The sequence below is a fragment of the Gossypium raimondii genome, chromosome 5 (assembly GCF_025698545.1).
Source record: "Gossypium raimondii isolate GPD5lz chromosome 5, ASM2569854v1, whole genome shotgun sequence".
NCBI classification, from domain to species: Eukaryota; Viridiplantae; Streptophyta; class Magnoliopsida; order Malvales; family Malvaceae; genus Gossypium; species Gossypium raimondii.
Window position 1 is genome coordinate 47835053 of NC_068569.1, and position 20651 is coordinate 47855703.

A 20651-nucleotide genomic window follows, 5' to 3' on the forward strand; every position below is an offset into this window, starting at 1 on the left:
ACGTGGGATTGATTTTTAATATTTTATTTATTCTGTAACTACCTAAGTGTGACGTCATATTCTATTAATAATAAATTCCTCATAACTATCACCACCGATCAAATTTCTTCTGTTCTTCCAATTTTAAACAGCTTTAACCGACATTTGACCAACTTCATTCATTTTCTTTAGATTTCCTCTCCATTTTAAAGATTATTTATCATCCTTTCAATTTTTTAAAAAATTATTTAAAATTTTAGATTTTATAAATAGGGTTATGACATTAATAAGTATCTTATAAAGGTTTAATAAAATATTTAAAAAAAGACACATACTGTCGAAACTCTTTTTTTGAAATCGACTTTTATTTAAAAAACGAAAATGAGAGTCACCATCAATCCTTTTTATTAGGTGTGATCGGATCACCTTATAATTTGATTATTTTAATAAAGGTTTTGATTTACTAAAACGATGATTTTCGGTTTACAAAATCTAGGAAATGGGTTCGGGAGTCGATTACGCACGAGAAAGGGTTAGCACCCTCGTAACGCCCAAAGTTGGTACCTAGTTGATTAATTGATGTCTTAGTGTCGAGAATAGAAAATTTGAGGAGAATTTAAAAAATGATCCCACTTTGCGTAATGTTATTTTTAATTAAAATCACTTAAATAAATTAAAACGTATGTAAAAGGCCTTCTTATCTCGAGGTAACCGAAACGAAAAGGTCATATCCCGTAAGTTAGGACACGACATCTCGAATCCTCAAAAATAAGCTTGCTCATTATTTAATTACTATTTAAATCTCATGTGTTTTAGTTTAAAAAAGTAAGTTAGGACACAACTTCTCGAATCTCCAAGTACAGAACATTACCTTGATTTTAAAATTTTCCCCTTTTTAAGCATCGAGTAAAAACGAATGTAAAATTTAAAGTGATGTGTATTTAACTTATTCAAGCATAGTATAAAAATGAATAAGTATATTTAAACAAGATTCGTGGCATGGTTGTAACAACAATAAAATAAAGTGGAAGTATAATAGAATGCTTAGCAAAATAAAGTTGCTACACGAGTTCAAATGATATTATAAATAAAATATAAGAAATGAAATAATAGTAGTGATAGCAATAATAATGTATCGTGAATAATATAACTATAATAATAATGATGACGACTTTGATCGGTAGCAATAAGGATAACAATAATAATCATAATACCATGCTAGATATTAAAATAAATAAGATAACTCAAAATAAAAATGAAATATGCATAATTACAAAGGTAAATATATGACGTGAGAGTAATATAAGAAATAATAAAACAATAACGACAATAATAATAAATGGGCAAAAATGCACAAATAAAAGGAAATGTAAACAATATAATTTTAAATATATAAAAAGTAAAGAGATAATAAATAAATATAAAAGAAAATAGTTTATAAAAGGTTGAAAATAAAGGATTAAATCGAAATTTAAATGAAATTAAGGGCATAAATTGTAAATAAAAAATAAACTAATAAAGCAGAATAAGGGACCAAAATCGAACGCGAGAAAAAGAGCAGGGATCAAATGGGAAATTATTCCTAGACCCCTTAAACGCACTGTTCCAAAAGGGACCAAAACGAAAAAATCCAGAATCATAGGGTATAAATTTTAAAAAAGAAAAAAAAATAAACAGGATTGGATTAAAACATTTAAAAAGTGGAAGGACCAAGGTTGCAATTAGACCCTTGTCGCAAAAACACGCGGATCTTGCCAACATTCGGATCAGGTCTCGGGTCGTGTCAAAACGACGTCGTTTCAGGTATCCATTTCCAAAAATGACCCATGGACCAAAATGAAAATAAAACAGGACTAATTGAAACGAGTCGCAAAAGCGAAAGGACCCGAGGAATAAATAGACCCCCATGTCAAAAAACTCGAGGGTCCTGCGCGGTTCAGGTCGGGTCATTGGGTAGCGCTTCAGAACGACATCATTTTGGGGCATTTGGAGCCACTTCGAAACGACGTCATTTTGCCCAGTCTATATAAGTAAAAAATATATTAAAAAAATCATTTCAATCAGTTTTTTTTAAAAAGGGGTTTCTTTCATTCTTCTTTTTCTCTCACGTCATTCCCTCCTCCGGCCATAAGGACGGCGGACCTCCGCTGTGGCCACCGATCATCGGCAATGACGACCGTCGCCTCCGGTGGCCAGAGTTTAAATTTTTTTATTTTATTTTAAAAAAAAAGGAAGACTAGATCAGAGGGCGGTGCTTCTGTATTTTAAAAAAAAAAACAAAAAGAAAAAAAAGACTTTTGGCCTCCTGGGCACGTTCCTCTCACGTCCTCTCCTCTGACGGAGCCCAGGCGAATCCAGAGGAAATCAAGGGCCCTCCATGTCGAAGATAGGTTGTTTTTCCTTGAGGACGACAACCCTGCCCACCCACGGCGATGGGGCAACGATATCGGTAAGGGCCTTTTTGTTATTTTCCTTTTTTTTATATTTTTGAGAAAATAAATATTGAATATAAAATATCGAATGTCTTACATCACATAGTTGTTTTTTTTACTGTTTTCTTTATCGTTCTTTGCGTGTTGTGTGTTTCTGTCTTTGTGTCTTCTTTTTGTAGGCGTCCATGGTCAACGACAACGACGGAGGCGCTCCTTTGCCATTTTGGTGAAAGAGGCAGACAAGGCGTCAGACCTCGGGCAATGAAACCGCTGGCGAGATGGAGGTAGCGGCGCTCAGAAACCCTAAGGTTCTGGCTTTCTAAAAAAGTTTAGGTTTTTGCGCCACTGGGCCTCTCTATGTTCTTAGGCTTGTAATGATTTTTTTGGGCTCTCGGGCCTTGTAAATGGACTGTTATTATTATTTTTTGCTGTTGTTTTATTATTGGGCCTGGGCAAAATTGGACTCTTAAACATGTCATTTTTTTAAAGTTGTTTATGGAATAAAAAACAATACATTGTCAGTATACCAAACACTCATCCCTTATTTATTGTATTTGTTTTTGTAAGTCTAAAAAATCACAAATTCGAATAAATAAAGTTGGTTATTTTCTTCAAAGGGACCAAAAAGAAAATGAGAAGAGGGAAATGATTCCCCATGAATGAGGGCAAAACTGATGGTTATAAAGTGAAAGCAACATTATTGGCTTTAAGATGATGCCCTCTCATGTTTGGCAAAACATTAATTACTTATTTAATATCATCTTTTTAATAGATTTTAAAATAAGAAATTAGATGGTAAATATATAGGAAGAATTCATTTATATCAGTATAAAATTAAAGTAATTTTATATTGTTTTATAATTTTTTATGTAATTAATATTTTAACAATTCAATTATTAAATTTATCAATATATTTGTACTTGTTATGCATGTAAATTTTTGAATCGATTGATATCTTTATCATATTGATTTAAAATATTATTTATATTAATATATATTAAACAATTGGAATTTTTTACTTTTTAATTTATGTATAAAAATGACAATCAAATTATTAAAAGAAAAATAGTTAATATAATATTTTTAATATTTTGAAGAGAAAATATTCAAACCCCATAAAATCCATTTATCCCTTATGGTTTGAAAATGCTTTTATCCTTTTAAGTTTTGATGATAAATACACTAAACCTTAAAAGATTTATTTATTAAATAAATTTTAAATAGAAGGATAACTTTACTTTTAAATTATTTTTTATTTGTTTATCTTTAAGTTTTATATTTAATCATTTTCAATTAAAAATAATAAAAACTTTATTACTTATAAAAATATATTAATTATTGTCAAATTAAATTATAAATTTTATTATATTCTAATATAATTATATGTTCAATTAATATGTGCAAGTTTTTTCCTTTTAAAAAGAAAATATAAATATGTTTAAAATTGTAATTACAAAGAATACATTCAGTATAACTATAATAGAATTAATTATTATAAAGTTCGATTCGACCTATAACCATAATATATCTAAACATATATCAAAATAAATCTATGTAGAGCCCACCTATAATGGGACATAAACTAAAATAAAAACACACAGCGAATCCATACATGATTTATACATATATGGGAAAAATATTTGGTATATTATTAATGGAGTTTGTAGATTTTATAAGTAGGGTTAGAGGTTGACAAGTATTCGAAAAGTATAGTAAAATATTTAAAAATAGATATGTATCAATTTTTAAAATTATTTGTGGAATAAAAATGCACTGTCGGTATATCAAATACTCATGTGGCACAGTTTATATGCAACCCATTAGACATACTAATATGATGACAACTCTAAAAATCTATTTTAACATATTAAAATGTAAAATTGTACCAAGTTTTATTTAAATTACTCATATTATATACATCATACACATTGTATATATATTTATATACACACACTAAAGTAAGATTTAGACATTAAAAAGTACATTTATAATTCAAAATATGAGGGAAGTGTCTTTTACCCTATTTTAAATGTTAAAATGTCAAAATATTTAAAATTTTATGTGCATTATCAATACAATTAGAGATGTCCACAGGGCTAGCTTATGTAACGCTATTAAAATTATTCACGCTTGTCAAAATTTAATGTAACTTAAAATATGTGTCTCAAATTTTATTCACGCTTGTCAAAATTTAATGTAACTTAAAATATGTGTCTCAAATTTTATTTCTGCTCTTCCCTATTTTTAAATTGTTAATTCAAATATTTTAGCCATATTCATATTTTATTTTTAAAAACTTGTGCTATTTTTGTTCCCAATTTAATTATTTAATATATTTTACTTAAAATTAAAACATGGACAACTTAATTTATTTTTAATGTTAAATAAAATAATATATTATAAAACTAAAAAAAAAAAGTTCAAGCCTTAATATTAAAGTTCAATCCCAACCATATCTTAAATAAGCCTAATCTTTCTACCTAAATTCTTTTTTCAAACTTAATATATTTATCCAAATATTAATATATATTACTAAAATTAATTTAATTTTACATTAATGTTTTCATTTGTAAATTGTCAATTTAATATTTCCATCAAATTTATTAATTATTTTTAAAGAAAAAAAGTTACAATTACAAATACAAGAAGGTATAAATTCAATATAATTATATATCCAACCAATTATAAAAAAATCAAAATAATTACGACATACAAATCAATGAAAAATATATAAAAAAATCCAAACTAAAACTCCCATGTACGCAAATGCACATAATAAAATTGGAGACCCAAATATACACAATTAGGTACAACGAGATTCGAACTTAAATACTTAAAATTTAGAGCACTAGCCAACAGTACCAAAATTTCATTAGCTACTCGTATATAACTTTAATCAAGTATTCCTCTAAGTATCTATACTATTATAGAATATTTAATTGAGTTAATGTCATGAAATAATAAAATATTAATTTAATTAGAGAACCGAAAGAAAAATAATTTATAAAACAAAAACACATGAAATCATAAAAGTATTTAATTTCTTAAAATACATTTTAAGACTATTTTGATATTGATAGGTGTCGAGTTCAATTGTAAAATCTGCGTTACAAAATTTTCATCTATACTATATATAAAATAATTTAATATTATTATAATGATGTTTTATTAGATAATTTTCAAAAAATTATTATTTAAGAATCAAACAGATAATCAAAAATTCATGCCACTCAGTCAATAATAATTTATTGAAATGATTTTATAAATATATTTTTTAAGATAAATATTTCCATTCATCCATATCATAAATGTTACAAAATCTAATCTTATTAAAAAATTAAAACCATATTTATCGTTAATAAATAAAATTAAAATCTAAAAAATTTCAAAAAGCGATTATAAATAAAGGAAAATAGTAATGGTCAAATTCTGCTATTAGGCCTTGTACTTTGTGTAAGTTATAGATTTAGTATCTATACTTTAATTTAATCAATTTTAGTCCCTATACTTTTCAAATTTTAAAATTCAATCCTGACCAAATGATATCAGCTAAATTTGTTTCGTTAAAATATGCTATTAGTCTTATATTATGTGTAATGTTGTAGATTTTGTTTATGTTCTCCAATTGGATCATTCTTATCATTCTTAATCACTATATTTTTGAATTTCAGTCTTAATGTAAACGACACTAGTTAAATCTATTAACTGATTTTTGTTTGATAGTAATATATGGAAATAATAAACTAACATAGCATTCCACGTGTGATAATATTTTGACGTATCAAATTTTAAAAATAACAGAATTTAACTTAATGGATTTAATAGTTACCATTTGGTTAGGACAAAAATTTTCAATTCTAAAAATATAGAGACTAAAATGACCAAATTAAAATATAAATACTAAATCCTAACTTATATAAAATACAGGGTCTAATAACAGAATTTGACCAATAACAATTATTAAAAGGGCTTAAATTGTAAAAATGAAATTCAGAATAAAAACTGGTGGATAGCAAATTATTTGAATATGATATTAATCTTTTTTTTTAAATTGTTCATTGAATATAAAATATATTTTTTAAAGGAATATAAAGTGAAGTTTAATGAAGACAACAAAAAACCAAAATCACATTCGAGCTCTCCCAGATCTTTCAGTTTTTCAAACGACCCAGAATTCAGGAACTTCTGAAGATTTTTTTTTTAAATTAAAAAAGAAATTTTGGTTTAGGCAACTGTGGCTGTTTTACACTTTCTAGTCTGCTTGTGTTTGGCTACTCAGACAAATCTTTTTCCTTTTTTGTTTCTATTTCTGTTCTTTGGGTCCTTTTGTTCAGTGAAGAAGAACTCTCTCTCTCTCTCTCTATAAAAGAGATATTTTTGGTTTTTTTTAATATTTATTTTTGGGGTTGAAGAAAATATGCAGCAGGATCAGTTGAAGAAGGTTGGTTTCTTTTCTTTTTGGTATAAAATATGTTGTTTTTTTTCTTTTATTTTTGAAGCTTTAGTGTTTGAAAGTGGAAAAGATTTTAACTTTTTGATTGTCTTGAGCATACATTGAAAATTTAAGGTTCTTCTTTCTTTCCCTTGTTTGAATAGAATGGATAAGGCTTTGGTGTTATGGATTCTAAGTTGATAATAATCCTTTGGAGGTGTTGTGAAAGGAGATAAATTGACATTCTTTTTTGTTAAGTTTTGGCATTAATTTTGGAACTGAGCTTAGAAAAGATCACTTTTATTATTATTATTTTTTTGCTGGAATGAAGCAATTCTTAGTGTAAAAGAGAAAGAGAAAAAAGAAAAAGACCTTGACTTGTACTTGATAAGTTATTAAATCAACTTGAAGTTTCAGAACTGTTAAAGCATGCTTCATTACCAGTGGTGTAGACAAGATATTCCATATTTTGGAAAGAGGAATTTAACTTAAAAGAAGTGGTGGAATTTTAAATTCTTGAATTAGTTTTGTTCTTTAAAATGATTGCGAGGCTTAATGTTGTAAATGATTCCTGAAATTTATTCTCTTTGAACTTGTTTTGGATTACTGTAAAGATGCTTTTGTTTTTTATATGATAAACACGAATAACGCTATTGGTTCTTTTGGATTTGGCTTTATTCTTTAAAGGTGATATTGGTTTCCTTTCTAGCTATGATTGGCAGCAAGAAATGAGTCTGGTCTCAATGGATTCCATGTTCGGTTTTTTACTATTAGAAATTGTCAAGCAAAGAGCAATATTTGGAATGTTCCCCTTAGGCAATGACTTTGGATCCATTTCCGAATGTCAATCTCTTTTTGCATCTTTAAATGCTATTAGAAGCTGTAGGAAGACTCTTGGTTTTGGGCTTTTGGCTTCATTTGAGCAACTTCTAGTTCAATGGATATCTTTTGCAGGCAGTCGAACTAAGATTTGTGTGCATTTGTAACGTCTTAAATGCAGTTCATTTATTGAGTTCTTGACAATGTCATACTCATGTTTCCAGGTCTTCATTCATTTTTAACATCAAGTCTATTTAGACCTTTAGTTTTGAGTGAGATTCTGATTATCATTTCCTATTTGCTCTCTTTGTACCCTGTAGACGAAGTTGTAATGGATCGATTCATTAGAAGGAATTGATTCAATTTATTTCTTATGTACCCATAAGTGATATATTGGATTTGAATCAAATTTTGGATCAATCTATCTTGATTAACTGACTCCGTTATCTTATATGCTTGTTAGTAGTTATACGGTTATGGTATGCTGGTTGTTTTGGCTATTTTTGTTACTGCTTCTCTGCTGCATTCTTTAGCTGCTGTTGCTACTTTTCTTTGTCCTTAACTCCATAGAAAATTCACTTGTTGCATGTTTTGTATGATCCAGTAATGCCCAATTCTGTTTGTCCCCTCTCGCTGCTGCTTCTTATTCTTTTCTTTAATTCATAGATAACTTACTTATGGTCCAGTCATGCGCGGTTCTGATTGTTTTTCTCTTTCGTTCTTCAGGACCTAAAAGATGACTTTTTCACTGAATATGGTGATGCAAACCAGTACAAAATTATTGAAGTCATTGGGAGGGGAAGCTATGGAGTTGTTTGTGCGGCACTTGACACTCATACTGGTAAGAAAGTCGCAATAAAGAAAATACGAGATGTATTTGAGTACACATCCGATGCTTTAAGGATTTTACGTGAAGTCAAGCTGCTTAGACTTCTTAGACATCCTGATATAGTTGAAATTAAGCATATAATGTTGCCACCGTCAAAGAGGGAGTTCAAAGATATATTTGTTGTTTTTGAGCTCATGGAGTCTGATCTTCACGAAGTCATCAAAGCTAATGATGACTTAACCCGTGAACACCACCAGTTTTTCCTTTACCAAATGCTTCGTGCAATGAAATATATGCATACAGGTAAACAATTGTTTCATCTCTTTAATTGTCTTTCGTACATGTCTGTAATTAAGGCTATATTTTTTATTGGCTTTTGCTTGTTACTGTTCTTAATGGAAGGTTGAAGTCTCTCTCTCATAGATGTAAATTCCTTTTGCCTCGGTTTTTGCCATCTAATTGGGATAGGGTGCTTGAAAGCAATTGCAAATTTACACTGATTGCTAAGTTCTCGGTTGCAGCTAATGTTTACCATCGTGACCTTAAACCAAAGAATATACTGGCAAATGCCAATTGTAAGCTTAAAGTTTGCGACTTCGGGCTAGCAAGAGTTGCATTTAGTGACACCCCAACCACTGTCTTTTGGACGGTATGTAGTTTTCGGTGCGTGCTTTCTTTTTCTACCACTACAGAAGAGTTGATACTCGTGTTTATACATTATTTTCCCATGTTCCTTTCAGGACTATGTTGCTACGCGATGGTACAGGGCTCCAGAGCTGTGTGGATTTTTCTTTTCCAAGGTATGCCTCTTCTAGTTAATGTCTTGGTTTTATTTCGAGGGTTGATTTTTTTAGCCAATCACCACATTTCAGTTGTGGATATATTTCCAAATATTGAATTAACCATGTCTCATTTGAACTATGTCGTATTTAGCGAATCAACACAATGTTGTTTATATAAATGATACTTGAGTGCCTTTTAGTGAACAGTAATTCTTAGATTAAAAGAATTGTTGTTCAGGGAGGACTATGAACTCTCTTGGAAGTTGAAATATCTGTCATTCAGGTAATTCTGTCTAGTTATGTCTATTTCTTGAGAGTGCTTAAGTTGTGGCGGGGCTTTTCAATTTTACGTATTCGAGTCTAATTTTTGTTGGTAACTGTCTGCAGTATACACCGGCAATTGATATTTGGAGCATTGGCTGCATCTTTGCCGAGGTATTGATAGGGAAGCCTCTATTTCCTGGAAAAAGTGTCGTTCATCAATTGGATTTGATCACTGATCTTTTGGGGACGCCTTCACCTGAAACTATTTCTGGAGTATGGCCTCTTTCTCCCTTTCCTTTTATGTGCATGTATATGTTTTGTTTCTGCAGGGTGATATTTTACTTTTCTTTTATTGAGTGCGAATGGTGATGTTTGTTTCACACGATTGCAGGTCCGAAATGATAAAGCACGAAAACACTTGACAGAAATGCGGATAAAACAACCTGTGCCTTTCTCACAGAAGTTCCCAAATGCAGACCCGTTAGCAGTGCGGCTATTGCAGAGGCTGTTAGCGTTTGATCCAAAAGACCGACCAACCGCTGAGGAGGTGTCATATCGTTTATTTTAATGCTATAAATATGGTGTCCTTGATGCAATTGAGTCAAAAATCGTGGAGGTTTCTCATGCATGTTTGTGTGTTCTTTACATTAATTATACTTCTTTGTCTTAATGTGATAGGCATTAGCTGATCCTTACTTCAAAGGCTTGGCTAAAATCGAGAGGGAACCTTCTTGTCAGCCAATCTCGAGATTAGAGTTCGAGTTTGAGAGGCGAAGGTTGGTAAAGGAGGATGTTAGGGAATTAATTTACAGAGAGATACTAGAATATCATCCTCAGCTGCTCAAAGACTATATAAACGGAAATGAAGGAACTAATTTTCTTTATCCGAGGTTTGAAATTTTCCTACTTATCTTAATGCATTTATCGTTAATTTTTATGTTTCTCGTATTTTTTCACTCTTAATCTGCTTGATTATATTTTGGTTTTTATCGCAGTGCCATTGGTCAATTCAGAAAGCAGTTTGCACATCTTGAAGAAAACAGTGGTAGAAGTGTGCCGGTTTTCCCTCCGGAGAGGAAGCACAAGTCCCTACCGAGGTATTTCATGTTTTAACATTTTCCTTTAATCAGAAATGTTCTTTATACAATTATTCTCAACTGCTTTGGGGTTTAGGGTTTTATGATAGGGGGAAGAGAAATTTAGTCTCTTGATATGCATATGAACATGATAAACAAAAATAAATATGATCTTTTAATTTTTATGCATTCCCCCACTAACATATGGACTCAAACAAATTACCACATTTTCTCCCCTTATGGTGACGCGATTTTCCAATTTCTGACTTGTGTCCTATTTATTGCAGGAATACAGTTCATTCCAATACAATACCTCTGAATAGGCAGTCAACTTCGGTTTTGTGTGAGAATCAAAACGTTACTGAAGAGGCTTCCAAAAAAGTAACTGATGCAATTTCTGGTAATCGAAAGTTAGCACGCCCTCCACCTAAGGTGCCAGCAGGTATGAATGGTGTTTTCTGTTCTTTTTACTGTAGTTTCTGCCTGCTGTTTGAAAACCGGGACTGGATTGAAAACTATTTCATATGTTGTCCCTCCGGCCCCCTCTCTCTGTTTGCTGTTTGAAAACCGGGAGTGGATTTTTCTACAATAGTTTCACATTGTTGAAGATTCCAACATTCGTTAGGCATATTCACTAGCACGAAATGTGAAAATACGTTTACTCATTGATCATGGGCATACGGCCAAGTATATGTTTTTCTTGCTTCACCATTTAGCTGATCCTGAAGTTTGTTCTCCTCTTGTTTTGTACAGCAAAACCCAGGAGAGTTGTTGAATCTGTCATACCACATGAGAATCCAAAGAATACTAAAGATGATTACGATGCTAAGGTCTTTCACCAAACCACAGCCCTTCCTCCGCAGCCCCTTTCCAGCACCAACACCATAAATCAAGAGAAATCCAGAATACAGAGTGATATGAATCAACAAGCCAAACTGCAACCTCAGTTCAGCATGGCCGCAAGCCAAGCCCCAGCAATGGCTGTCGGCATGAAGAGCAACCCGTATCAACAACCGCAAGCAAAGGCAGAGCAATTAAATGATAGATTGGGCATTGATGCAAAAATTCTGCAGGCACAAACCCAGTTTGGTGCAGTCGGTGCTGCTGCTGTGGCTGTAGTTGCCCATAGGACTGTAGGTACAGTTCAGTATGGGTTGTCTTAAATTGAAGTTAACCGGGAGCATCGGGTCAAACTCATCTTCGTTATCAAGGTAATAGCTACTACGAATGGTCATCGACTTCCCGGAAATGGGGTGGCCTTTCTTTGAACAATCATATGACTTCTCAGAAACAGTAGGGTATTCTTTGTGAAGGCTAGGAAAGATGGATCTTGATAGTTTTATTTATTTTCCATTATCTAATTTATGTTATGTGTAAATATATGTTTTTATCATTGAATTTTATATTTAATAAATCGCTTCCAATTGGTATTGATTTTAGCTTAAATTCGTGTGTATATTTATGGCCTAATTGGAACAAGGTTTGGAAAAACAAAATATTAGGCATGCCTGGTTTAGCTCATTTTTCAATTTTATAACATTATTTTTATTTTTATATGATATGTAACATATATTATGAGAAAATTAAGCCTGTATAAAGATATATAAAATAATAATATTTTTGTAATAAGATTCATGGTAATTTTTGTGAGACGTGCGTTTTTAGTAAATTTATATATTTTGAATTTTTTATTAAACATTGTATTTTTATATTAAAATATATAAAATCTAAAATTATATATATTTATAAAAAATTTATAAAACTATTTCACATTAGAAAATGAATCTAGACAAAAGGTTGTCAAGATTCGGATGAACTTAAATAATTATTTATCGTATTCATTTTGAATATGTTTTTTAATAAATTTATATATTTTAATTTTAAATATATATAAATTTATAAAAAAAACCATTTCATGTCTAAAATGAACAATAATAAATGGAAGTCCAAATTTAGATGATATTATATATCATTTTGATCGATTCGTTTTAAGCGTGTTTTTTAGTAATTTTATGATTTTTACTTATTACCATTTATATATATATATTATGTTATGGTATTTTTTTAATTTAATGAAGTTTTGTAAAATATTGATCTATTAGTATTTGATTTTATATATTTTGATATAAAAATTTAAAACAATCAAAATATTAAAAAACACGTCTAGAATGAATCTGACAAAATGAAGTCCAAATTTCGTATATTTATCCATGTTTATTCCAAACTTAAAATGATACCTATTTAAAAAAGATTTTATATATTTTAATTTCAAAATAATAATATAAAATATAATATTTAAAAATAAAAATATATAAAATTACTAAAAGAATACATCCGGACAAACGGTATCCAAACTAGAATAACCATTTGTCCATATTCATTCTTGATGTGAAATATTTTTTATAAATTTATAATTTTTAATAAAGATAATTTTTTTAGATTTTATATATTTTCAATTTAAAATAATAATATATAAAAGCGTGATATTTTATAATAAAAATATAAATATATTACTAAAAACACTTCTACAATAAATTTTGACTACTTTTGTTTAGGATCATTCTTAACCTAAAATATTTTTACAATTTTTAAAATTTATATTTAAAAATTATTAGGATTGTCACGTGTTATAATATAAGATTCTCACGTGTTGCTGTATTATTGGTTATCAATACCATGTAGTTTTGCAGAATTATCTATATGATGAAATTAAGTTTAGCTACCAATATAATACTAGTGGTTAAGTTTACGAGTAAAATATATATTAACCTTTATATTAAACATAATTTGAACTTAGCCTGATTTTATTTATAGGTGCTCGTATTTTGAAAGAGTAAAGACTAATAATATCGATTGAGCTTTAATTCAATTGAGTATTATAAACATTAGAATAATGTGAGTTAAATACGAATTTTTGTTCTATTTAAAAGTTCCATGAAAAGAAGATAAAAAAAACCTCTAAGAAGCCCCCAAAGAAAAATTTCCCAAAAGCCCACCAACCCGACCCATTAAACCCTTTTCTTCTCAAAATCAGGAGTGCAGAATTTTTGCGAAGAAATCCTTCTTCTCTTTGTGCCAAACTAGTTTTACTCTCGAAAACTTCCGTCACCTATAATTCATCTCCGGCCGCCGGATCTCATACGCCGCCGCTACCGCGTCTTCTTGGCATTCATTCGAGTTTCCGGTAACATCCGGCTCGCTTATTTTATTTTCAAATTTCCCTCTTTCTCTCTATCGTTCTTTTTCTTTGTATTCTCTATTTGTTCAACAACAACTTATGGGTCTATGGAATTTTATTTTCGTGTTTTAGATGATTTTATGGGTATGTTCTTTTGGTGAGTTTTGTTAAGGAAGCTTTTAGTAATTTACATACTTCACCCTAACCTAAAAAAAAGAGAAGAAATTACTATTCATTGTGTTTATCTTTTTGAAACCGAGAACTGTTTAGATTTCACAACTTTAGGCACTGTTTGATTGATCATTTACCAGTTTAAAAGAGGGCGTTAGGATTTAAGCAAATAGTAGGTTTTAAAGAGTTAGAGAAGCATATGATTCTATTTTTATATAGATTTCCTTTTTCTTATTTTTGTGTAATTTGAATTTGCCTATGGTTTTGCATCTCTACTCTTCTCTTTCTTTTTTTCCTTTTTGCAAATTTTGAAGGAAAAAGAAAGTGAATAGCAAAAGCAATAACCAAATAGAGGCTTGCTTGTTCTGGCTTTACTTTTGTGGTTTTGATCATATGCTGATTCCCCACCACTGGTATGATTTTGGGTTGTGCATCTGATTATGTTTGGGTCATTGTATGGAATGAATCACATATTGTTCATGGTTTCTTTGCAGATAAGTTTTTGAGTGTTTCTGTTATTTGCAATGGAGAAGGATAGATATGATAGGGAAGACGATGCTTCTAGAGAACGCTGGGTTGGAGGAGCCTATAGTGATGAATTAGAGCAAACCGACAAGCATCGGAGTAAGGACAAGAAGAAGAGCAGTCGAGAAGAAGAAAAGGATCATCGAAGTAGGGATAGAGAAAGGGACCGTTCTAAGAGAAGCAGTGATGAGGTCTTGAAAGAAAGGGAGAAAGATTCCTTGGAAAAGGATAGAGTGTCAACCAGGGAGAGGAGGAAGGATGACAGAGATGAGCATGGGAAAGACAGAGCTAAAGATACTAAGGTGAGGGAAAAAGAGAAAGATTATGACAGGGATAAGCATAGAGAAAAAGAACATGAGCGTGAGAGAGAAAAGGACCGAAAGGATCGAGGAAAGGAAAAGGACAGGGAGAGGGATAGGGAGTCTGAGAAGGAAAGGGGAAAGGACAAAAGTAGAGATAGGGACAGAGAAAAGGAAAAGGAAAGAGACAAGGCGAAGGAAAGGGAAAAGGAGAGAGACAAACTTAAGGATCGAGAGAAGGAGAGGGAAGGAGAGAAGGGAAAAGATAGAAGTAAACAGAAAAATAGAGAGGCGGACCTAGAGAAGGAGAGATCAAGAGATAGGGACAATGTTGGCAAAAATCATGAGGAAGATTATGAAGGAAGCAAAGATGGAGAGCTTGCATTAGACTATGAAGATCGTAGAGATAAGGATGAAGCTGAACTGAATGCTGGAAGCAATGCTAGTTTAGTGCAGGCATCTTCATCAGAGCTCGAGGAGCGCATAGTGAGGTGAATGAATCATTTATTCTCAATTGACCTTAAATTGTCTATATATTAGACGTTCTTTCTTCTTCATTCCATCTTTATAATTTTTTATGGTAGATTTGTCATGTAAAATAGAAGCTCTGGAAGGGATTATGCTATTTGAATTCTGTAGCATATTCTAGTAGACGGAAAATTTTAAATCACGAGGTAATTTTGAACTTCATTTTTATAAGGAATGGCTATGATATACTCAAGTCTTTAAAATATTTGGTGATCAGGCCAAAAGGTTCTCTAAATGCATGACAGGATTCGTTTCTGAACTTGATGACGTATTTGGTCTTTGCTTTAGGAGAATGTGTTCTAGGTCTTGTTTGTTTTTCTTAATTACTAAGGCTTAACCTAGTGCAAGTATTTATCATTGCCTTTACATTCTCTCTCAGAATGAAAGAGGACAGATTGAAAAAGAAATCTGAAGGTCTCTCAGAGGTTTCAGCATGGGTTAGTAGAAGTCGTAAGCTTGAGGACAAAAGGAATGCTGAAAAGGAGAAAGCTTTGCAGCTATCAAAGATTTTTGAAGAGCAGGTAGATATTCTTTGTTCTTTCTTTTCTACAATGCATGGTTTCTTCTCACGGTTTCATTTATTGCAAGTGATATGAATGATGGTAATAATTAATTCTATGGAATAAATTTCTCAGGATAATTTCGTTCAAGGAGAAGATGAAGATGAGGAAGCTGATAATCGCCCTACTCGTATGTTCACTTTCCTTTTGAACTTGTTGCAAATAATGCCAAATATGTATTAAATGTAGTCATTGAATGTTGAATAAAAAAGGGTTGAGCAGCATACTGTTAGTGCCACAATGGTCCATTTTTGTCTTTGTTATGATGTCCAAACCAAACATTGCAACTGATTATGGTGAACAAATGAACCATTAATTATAAATAGATCAGATAATTTAGGGTATTGTTCAGTGTCCTGAATAGGAGCTAATGTTTCATTTTGAAGTGTGATTACTGTTTTTGCTTGTATCTCAGCATCTGGCTGATTGGCTCATTTATTATTATTGACAATCCATTAACAGATGATCTAGGAGGGGTTAAAGTTCTTCATGGCCTTGACAAAGTGATGGATGGTGGAGCTGTCGTTTTAACACTCAAAGATCAGAGCATACTTGCTGATGGTGACCTTAATGAAGGTAAACAAGTGTTGGGGTGCTACTCATGTATTTTTTGGCTATTTTTGTGAGATGACGTAGATTTTTGTGTAACAGAGCTTTCTGGTCTGATCCGACAGATGTTGATATGCTTGAAAATATTGAAATCGGAGAGCAGAAGCAGCGGGATGAGGCTTACAAGGCTGCAAAGAAGAAAACCGGGGTTTATGATGATAAGTAAGATTCTGATATATAATGTGTAAATCTGTGTGTGTGAATATGCATGTGCTCAGTTCTACTGTATGCATATAAATTTGCCTTTAATACAAAACTAAAAACTTATAGGTTCGCTTCTCATTCTTCTCTAGCTATGTGGTTGAATTTAATACTAACCTAGGTTTAACTCTATATTACAATGTATTCAAGTTTTTTGGGTGTGTAATTTACCTATTAGCAGGTTTAATATTTTCCTTTAATATGGATTATGTTAATTAAGGTTCAATGAAGAGCCTGTGTAATTTACCTACTAGCAGATTTAGTATTTACCTTTAATATGGATTATGTTAATTTAGGTTCAATGAAGATCCTGGTTCTGAGAAAAAAATACTGCCACAATATGATGATCCAGTTGCGGATGAGGTTAGTTTATAAGCTCTGCCCTCATACTAAATCTTTCTTTTCCTTCTTGAATTTCAATTAGAACATTGTCTTTTGAAATTTCCTTGTATTTTATTGGAAGAAAAGTGGTATTTGGTCGTTTGTGGCTGTTTTTACTTTATATTTATTTTCAGGGTGTAACTCTGGATGAAAGGGGCCGCTTTACTGGTGAAGCTGAAAAGAAATTAGAAGAGGTGATTTTTAAATGATTTTTTTGAGCTGTTATAACAAACATATTTTAACATTTTTTTGCTAATGGTGTTCCTTTTATGGTCTTTTCCCTCACTTGGCAGCTGCGTAAAAGGTTACTAGGTGTTCCCACTAATAACCGTGTTGAAGATCTGAATAATGTTGGGAAGATTTCATCGGATTATTACACCCAAGAGGAAATGCTTCGATTTAAAAAGCCCAAAAAGAAGAAAGCTTTGCGGAAGAAAGAGAAGTTGGATATAGATGCCCTTGAAGCAGAAGCCGTCTCTGCCGGCCTGGGTGCTGGAGACCTTGGTTCTAGGAAGGACTCTAGAAGACAAGCAATTAAAGAAGAGGAGGCCAGATCCGAGGCTGAAAAGAGAAAAAATGCATACCAAGCAGCATTTGCCAAAGCAGATGAGGCATCAAAATCACTGCGGCTCGAACAAACGCATACAGTTAAACCTGAGGAAGATGAAAATCAGGTTTTTGCTGATGATGAGGAGGATCTTTATAAATCCCTTGAAAAAGCAAGGAGGTTGGCTCTTAAAAAGCAAGAAGAAAAATCAGGTCCACAAGCTATAGCGCTACTTGCTACCACATCTGCTAGCAATCAAACTACAGATGATCATACCTCAACTGGAGAGGCACAAGAAAACAAGGTTGTGATCACAGAGATGGAGGAGTTTGTATGGGGTCTTCAGCTTGATGAAGGTTTGGTTTCTTTCAAAATCTACTCACTATAATATCGTCTATAACATGACCACATTTTTTCTTTTCTTTTCTTGTTTTCTGCCAGCTACTAAATCATCTGCTAAAATCTGGAATGTATTTAGCTTCACAGGTTTCTGTGCCAGGGTAGTCTCCTGGAAGTTTTAGGTTCTAGATTTTCTACCAGTAATATGCATTTTTTATTATAATTTTGATCTTGTTTTTGAAAATCCGTCTTTTCTATTTTGGCCACACATACTCCTATTACACCAGCTAACTTGACCCCTTTCTCTTTCAATAGAAAAAAAAAAGAATTTGATGTTTATGCTTATAATTTCTTTCTGGTAAATAATAACAGTTAATGTTAATTTGGTCTTCAGAAGCCCATAAGCCTGACAGTGAAGATGTCTTCATGGACGAGGATGAAGTGCCAGGAGCTTCTGAACAAGATAGAAAAAATGGAGAAAACGAGGTGGGTGGATGGACAGAGGTCATTGATACTAGTGCTGATGAAAAGCCTGCTAATGAGGACAATGATGAGGTTGTTCCAGATGAAACCATTCACGAAATTGCGGTTGGCAAAGGATTATCAGGTGCGCTGAAGCTGCTTAAAGATCGAGGAACACTTAAAGAAACTATTGAATGGGGTGGCCGAAACATGGACAAGAAAAAGAGCAAACTTGTTGGCATTGTAGACGATGATCATCAAACTGATAATAGATTTAAAGATATTCGCATTGAAAGGACAGATGAATTTGGTCGAATTGTAAGTCTTCAATCTGGTCTATTGCTTTCTTAAGTCTGTGTCGACGTTTATATATATATAAAAATGAATGTGTTATATTTGCATTTGGACTTACAAATTACGACTTTCCTATCTTCTCCAGGTGACTCCTAAGGAAGCCTTCCGGATGCTTTCTCATAAATTTCATGGCAAGGGGCCTGGCAAAATGAAGCAAGAAAAGCGGATGAAGCAATATCAGGAAGAGTTGAAGCTGAAGCAAATGAAAAATTCAGATACACCTTCACTTTCAGTGGAGAGGATGAGGGAAGCTCAAGCTCAGCTGAAAACACCCTACCTTGTCCTTAGTGGTCACGTCAAACCAGGGTATGTTCTCTGCTTGCTGGGTTTTAAACATTTTAGTTCAAGAACTGAAAGAAATCCACATATCATATTAGCTGCCTGGAACTAGGATTTATTATCTATCTGCTTCTTCCTTTTTCTCTGTTATGGTATTTTTTTTTCTGAATGGATATTTTATGAACTTGGAAATCAACTTGATCTGCTCTGTTGGTAATAATTCTTGTGACAATTAGGTCTGATGTGCAGTTACAGGGACTTGACCTTGTGCAAAATGAAGCTTGGTTTACCATTTTATGCTCTGTGATATGTGTTGCCATTGCATATAATTTTGATCATCAATTAATTTGATTGCTTGTTTATTACATTTTCAGTTGGGTTGCAATTGTACCTCATTTCTTTCATGTGATTAATTTCCAGGCAAACTAGTGATCCTGCAAGTGGCTTTGCTACTGTTGAGAAGGATTTTCCGGGAGGCTTGACGCCTATGCTTGGTGATAGAAAGGCAAGTTAATTCTTACCTTATACATTTACTGAAAGCCAATCATGTTTCATTGCCATAGAATTTTTTTCATTAGAATTCAAGTGAAGGTCTAGTTCTTTTTATTTATTGGATACTTTTAGTGATTATGATGCTAAACTCTTCAATCATCATTAATGGGGATGATACCAGAATTCAGTATTTTAGTTTAATTCATATTCCAATTCAATAGGTTGAGCATTTCTTGGGAATCAAGCGCAAGGCTGAGGCAGGGAATTCAGGCACACCAAAGAAGCCTAAAACTTGAAAATTGTAAGATGTTGTATGGTTTGGGTATGATGAAAGATGAAGATGGGAGATGGCTGCATCCTGGTGGTCAAGGTATCTGTAGCCAACTGTTGAACTCAAATCCAAGTAGTAGAGAAATTTTCCAACTTGATTTTACTTGGTTTTTTGGTAACATGAAAATTGGTGATCAAAAAAATGATTTTTGTATTGTGTAAGATTTGACCTAATTAAGCTGATGCCAAATGCGGTATTATTTAGAGCTGATTTATGTTTGCATCTTAAAATACATTGGCCATCATTGCAGTATATTATTAGGGATATGATCTGCTTTTTACTGATTTGAATAATTATAGAATGTTCCAGTTCTTCATCTATTATTTAGAAGGCTAAAGGATACAGAATAAATTTAAGCATCCAACCATTATCAATGATGAGGGTTTTATGTGATAATCTGATTTGAGGAAGGCAGTTGGTTAACAGTAATGAGGATGATAGCATTAGTGATTGAAGTGTAATGGTGAAAGATAATTTAAGGTGATTGAGAAGAATAAATTGAGTTATAATATAGAGAAAACTAAAGGTAATGCTTTTATAGTTTTTTCATTTTAAATATTTAAAGGTTTTTAATAATTTTCTTAGTTTTTTTATACTTTTATTATTTGCCATCACATGGACATGGTATGTCATGTGTATAATTTGTCAAAAGCAAAATTTGATCATCAACCAAAAAAAAAAAAAACTTAATTGAATTTTTTGATAGATTAATCAATCAAGTACAAAATTTCGATAAAAACCAATTGATATTTGAAATTTTAGTGAGTAATGCTATACATTAT

The 20651-nt window shown here is 31.8% G+C and overlaps 2 protein-coding genes across 3 annotated transcripts; both read left to right on the forward strand.

Moving 5' to 3' along the window:
* Positions 1 to 6509: 6509 nt before the first annotated feature.
* LOC105766291 (mitogen-activated protein kinase 19) lies at positions 6510 to 12059 on the forward strand. The gene is made up of 10 exons (XM_012585688.2): positions 6510 to 6852; positions 8389 to 8794; positions 9013 to 9140; positions 9232 to 9291; positions 9661 to 9810; positions 9929 to 10084; positions 10216 to 10427; positions 10533 to 10634; positions 10901 to 11055; positions 11367 to 12059. The coding sequence occupies exons 1-10, from the start codon at positions 6829 to 6831 to the stop codon at positions 11774 to 11776; spliced, it is 1803 nt and encodes a 600-aa protein (XP_012441142.1). The 5' UTR covers positions 6510 to 6828; the 3' UTR covers positions 11777 to 12059.
* A 1555-nt stretch (positions 12060 to 13614) lies between these two features.
* LOC105766294 (SART-1 family protein DOT2) lies at positions 13615 to 20192 on the forward strand. Of its 2 annotated transcripts, XM_012585691.2 has the most exons (14): positions 13615 to 13797; positions 14277 to 14375; positions 14457 to 15277; positions 15694 to 15835; positions 15950 to 16004; positions 16337 to 16450; positions 16549 to 16645; positions 16981 to 17047; positions 17200 to 17259; positions 17359 to 17968; positions 18346 to 18731; positions 18853 to 19073; positions 19467 to 19551; positions 19760 to 20192. In XM_012585691.2, the coding sequence occupies exons 3-14, from the start codon at positions 14487 to 14489 to the stop codon at positions 19832 to 19834; spliced, it is 2703 nt and encodes a 900-aa protein (XP_012441145.1). In that variant the 5' UTR covers positions 13615 to 13797; positions 14277 to 14375; positions 14457 to 14486; the 3' UTR covers positions 19835 to 20192. The 2 variants fall into 2 exon arrangements, with proteins under 2 accessions (XP_012441145.1, XP_012441144.1); XM_012585690.2 differs by lacking the exon at positions 14277 to 14375 and having other exon boundaries at positions 13616 to 13797.
* Positions 20193 to 20651: the final 459 nt, after the last annotated feature.

Bases quoted from the DNA above. Each gene is read 5' to 3' on its own strand.
- LOC105766291 (XM_012585688.2), top strand. From the start codon at position 6,829: ATGCAGCAGGATCAGTTGAAGAAG. The intron at 9,292-9,660 runs GTATGCCTCTTC...AACTGTCTGCAG, and splicing joins GTGGATTTTTCTTTTCCAAG to TATACACCGGCAATTGATAT. The intron at 10,635-10,900 runs GTATTTCATGTT...TATTTATTGCAG, and splicing joins AAGCACAAGTCCCTACCGAG to GAATACAGTTCATTCCAATA.
- LOC105766294 (XM_012585691.2), top strand. From the start codon at position 14,487: ATGGAGAAGGATAGATATGATAGGGAAGACGATGCTTCTAGAGAACGC. The intron at 16,005-16,336 runs GTATGTTCACTT...ATCCATTAACAG, and splicing joins AGCTGATAATCGCCCTACTC to ATGATCTAGGAGGGGTTAAA. The intron at 16,646-16,980 runs GTAAGATTCTGA...ATGTTAATTTAG, and splicing joins ACCGGGGTTTATGATGATAA to GTTCAATGAAGATCCTGGTT.